The sequence below is a fragment of the Cornus florida genome, unplaced genomic scaffold (assembly GCF_030987335.1).
Source record: "Cornus florida cultivar Cherokee Brave unplaced genomic scaffold, ASM3098733v1 CherokeeBrave_3.0.0_Hap2_Chr05, whole genome shotgun sequence".
Taxonomy (NCBI): domain Eukaryota; kingdom Viridiplantae; phylum Streptophyta; class Magnoliopsida; order Cornales; family Cornaceae; genus Cornus; species Cornus florida.
This window is the reverse complement of record NW_026775575.1, coordinates 38,025,440-38,030,049: the sequence shown is the minus strand read 5'-3', so window position 1 is coordinate 38,030,049 and position 4,610 is coordinate 38,025,440. Positions and strand designations below refer to the sequence as shown.

Here is a 4,610-nt window from a genome sequence, read left to right as displayed (position 1 = left end):
TTCACTATAAAATTGATAGTGTCCAGTTAATTACAAGAAATATTTATATATATGTATGTGATGACAATCAATGCATGATATATAAATAGTAATTATAAATTGTTCATAATCGGTAATTATGGATGGACTCATAATTAATTAAGACTTGAACTGGATCCGCGTTAGGTTGAGATATATTGCGAGAGCCGTCGTATGCAATTACTCCCTATCACCGTCATGGCATTTGACTCTTAAGCATGAGAAAAGTATAGACTCTTTTATTAATGAATAATTACTTTGATTTGTTCGGCGGATTCTTCGGGATCCTTAGACCGACACTTTGGGTAGTTATATAATTAATAGTTAGAGGGTTATATTTTCAATATTTGCATCATTGCTACTTGTATTTATTTTGTATTGATTATGGTTGATCACAAAGTAAATTCGAAGGCCTTCGTGTGTTTTTAGACAAAATGATTTATTATATATTTATTTATTTAAATTATTATTTTTGTCAAACAAATGTTTTATTGTGATCGAGCCAGAAATAATCAAAGGTACCAAAATAAATATATTAATTAAGTAGTCGGATTGATGGCTATATTTATCCGATAACTAATTATGCATAGAGGGGTCAAAGTGCAATATTGACTTAGAGGTTATTTATTATTTAATTGGAGTTCAATTAATTTCTTTTAGTGGAGTAGAAATTAATTTATGAATTAATTGAATTGGGTCCATGGACCGGGCCAATTATTAATTCATTGTAGCCAATAAAATAATAGGCCCAATGGATTCTCACTCATAGCCCAACTTGATATTGGAATCATATTAGATTTGAGACATATGAATTAGAGATGGAGAAGGATTTGTTGTTTCCTTTTCTTTATTTTTATGTTGCCTATAAATATACATGGTCTATGTATATTTTGGGGTGTGATTTTTATGAGAAGGAAAAAGGAATAAATTTTCTCTCTCTAGAAAATTAGGGTTTATGTTCTCATCTAATGGAGGCTCCCACAAGCCTAGTTTTCCAAGGTCATTCAAGGAGGCTTATGAGTGATTCCTAAAGGCAAGACCATTACCAAGAAGATGGAGATCCATGGAAAAGATGTCTAGCAAAAGGGATCTACAATAAGTGAGAACATTCACTTTAGAGGAGAGATCTGAGGTTTACTCAAACCTTGATGTAAGTATTCAATCTTTTAGTTGAATAATACATCATATTTTATTTTATTTTTTGCGTAAAACTTGTCTCTATGTGATGAATCAAGATCTATGAATTTAAATCCCTCGAAAAGTTTTTAAAACTAGCACGTTTCCTAACAGTTTATACCCCAGAGGTTTTTGAATTGTTTCAGAAAGTGTACATGAGTTGGGGCAATTATTGTATATATAAAGTTGGTAAAGTTGGGATGACATCTGAGTACAAAGTATCTTCTGTTGGCAAATCTAGAGAGCATTTGGTCAAATTTGAGGGTTCAACAGAAACAGTCACGTGCAGTTGTATGAAGTTTACTTTTGTTGGCATACTATGCGCACATGCATTGAAGGTGATAGATAAGAAAAATATCAAAAGAATTCCGTCTCAATACATCATGAAGAGGTGGACGAGAGATGCCAAAGCTAGAAGTATCATTAATTATCATGTGATCAAGTCTAATGATAGTCCAAAGGAATCTATGGGAAAGCGTTATAGTAATTTGTGTCGCAATTTTCGTGAGATTGCAACTTTGGCAGCAGAACATGAGAAGTTATCTGCATATGCACATGAACGTTCTCTTCAATTGCTTAAGGATTTAGAGTTAATGAAGAAAACACTTTCTCTAGATGATGGAAGTATCGGGGATCCACTTGCCAATTATGTGCCAAAAGAAGTTTATGGGGTCCAAAGGAAAGCCACTGTTGGACGTCCACGCGGTCGACTGAAAAGCTCACTTGAAAAACGGAGGCGTAAATCACACATTAAATCGACCACAACTCCTAACAGTCAACACGTATCCATTAAGGTATTCATTTTAAATTTAAAGAAGAAATTAACTTATGATTATTATTATTTTTTTTGGGGGGTGGTTCTGTGTCAAGGTAAATTAACTTACTAGTATGTATATATATATACAGGATTCTACACTCAATAGTGGTAATTCATTCGAGCAAAGTGATGCTGGATGTGGAATTCAAACCGCCGATGTTTTGACTCAAGTAAGACAAAAAAATATATTTATTATAACTTGTCTAATTTTATTTATTTAATTTTTTGGTTATGTTTATAACTTGCTGATTCTTATATGCACTTCACTCGTCATTTTCATTTAGTTGTTTCTTTCTTAGTGAATAGGAAAAAATAATGCAACATAAAATGCCATAGTAACTTAAGCTGAAACTTGCTAGATTTGGAATAAGCTAAAGTGATTTAAGTGTATTTTAAGCAATGCCTTTTAACATCATTATTCATGAGTTACTGTAAAAATTAGAGTTGAATTATCACTAAAAAACCAACTGTACTGTAGAAAGATAATTTATGTTTATATTGAACTTATAATTACATTTCTAGCAAGAATCTTGTATTGACAATGGAAGCAATGCTCCATTATCAACTGATTTGGCAATGACCTGAATATTTTGGTGCGACTGCAAGTTGGCAAGTTAAATTTATCATATTGATACTGTGTTTTATTATCCGCAGGAATCTATGGCACCTTTAAGTAACCTTTCAAAAAATTCACAAGGCCAGAATGGAACTGAAAATTGGGCATGAGGTTGGCCTTTCATAATTTGATTGTTCTTGTTTTTAACTAGTATCACCTTCCTAGTCATGAGTACTTATTCTCTTCTTTTGTTTCTTTTTATTTTTTAACAGAAGGAAATTGGTGATAAATTATGCTAGAGGTTGAATTCAAGAGTGTCCAGATTAATGTTGAATGCAATGTTTTGCAGTTGGATTTATTTGCCGAAGCTGATTAAATAGTACCTCGCACCTGGGTCATCATTTTATGGAACATTGGTTTTGAAGCTGAATTTTTTTTTTGTTACTATACACTTAAATTCTCTATGGGGTTTTGGCATTTAGTGATTTTGATCTCAAATAGCATATAAGCACGAGATGCTTTTCTTTGTTCCAGGTGTTTTTTTTTTATTTTTTATCTTTTCAGTAATAGTTTGTTGCCACTCTTCACTTGACATCAAATCAACTGAATATCCCCTACTTCTCATGCAAGAATTTCCGGGCAATGCTGTCATGACCAGTACTAGTAATTAAAACATCCTACCTGATGGTAATTGGAGTTTGACATTTTTTTTTTTTTCTTTTCCTATTTAGATGTGTAAAGTTTGAGGAGAATCGAGTGGTGGTGTCTTTATTCCATGGTGTTTCAAAATCTCAACATGAGATTGATCCTATCATTTTGTTATTCAAATCATATAAACTAATTGAAACCCGATAGTGTCATTATTGAACAGAGTAGCATTCTAATAGAGAAAAAATGATTTACAAAGCAAACACTTTCACTAAAAAAGAGATAACATGGTCCAAATAATTAACAAACCTATCACGACAATTGACTTTGAAACTCTATAGAAAAAAAATTACAAATCAAATATCTTTACTAAAAAGAGAGAACATAGTCCAACAACGACAATTGACTTTGAAACTCTACAGTGATTGATCACTACTGACTCATTGATCTGATAATTTCCTCCTTGATAGTTTTTCCTCCGGCCAAAGTTGCATATCCTTTTGACAAAGACTCCAAGAAAAAACCACCGGTCAAAGAGAACTACAAGACAAAACCAAGAAACAAAGATCATGTTTTTTTTTCAAAGCTGTTTAATTCTTACAACACACATGCAATTTGATTGTCATGATGGACAATGATTGATTAAATTTGCAATCACGAAATTTATAAACTCCTAAAGTGATGAGCAGAGTTAAATTTCCTACATCAGTGTAGCACTTGAAGGATACGAAATTTTTGATATAGGTATAGTTTACTAAGCCACAAAGGAAGCAAGACAATTAGATTCGAGCTATGTCCACGGCAAAGCCTCACGCAGATGCAGAGATTAACATGCAATTTGATTGTCATGATGGGCAATGATTGATTAAATTTGCAATCACGAAATTTAAAACACATGCAGAAATTAACCAAGAGGGACCTTTCATCATTCACTAATTAGGTGGTTCTTCTTCATGTGCAACTCCCAATCAAGCTATAAGTTACAACTCCCTAATTTAAGAGACTGTATTTACTTACCTCAACACTTCTTGGTCTTCTCTTTCCTCCTCTGCATGTACTTCTCTTCTTCTTCTTAAAATATATAGTGTGGTAAAGGAAGAAACTGGATGTTGAAGATATGGTCATTTTTAAGTTCTGACATGTCCACTAAGTTCATATTGAACTCATACAAGAGAGCTGTATTTCACTAGTTTTATATGGACAATCTTACTGAATTTTATTTATTTTTTATTTTTTTTTTACGAAACAGAATGTAGTAAATGTCATTACCCAGTTTTTTTTGTCTTTAACAAATAACTGATGAATACCAAACTTCTCGCACAAATATGATTCTTGCAAGTTAGATATTTGAAACATAAAATCAGAAGAGGGCATCTAAATAATTGATCCCACTAG

General features: G+C 32.3%; 1 protein-coding gene across 1 annotated transcript; it reads left to right on the top strand.

Annotated features, from left to right (window-relative positions):
* The first annotated feature begins 1,394 nt into the window (after positions 1–1,394).
* On the top strand, positions 1,395–2,737 carry LOC132309167 (protein FAR1-RELATED SEQUENCE 9-like). The gene is made up of 4 exons (XM_059807502.1): positions 1,395–1,988; positions 2,101–2,181; positions 2,534–2,584; positions 2,666–2,737. Exons 1-4 carry the CDS (start codon positions 1,395–1,397, stop codon positions 2,735–2,737), a joined length of 798 nt encoding a protein of 265 aa, XP_059663485.1.
* Positions 2,738–4,610: the final 1,873 nt, after the last annotated feature.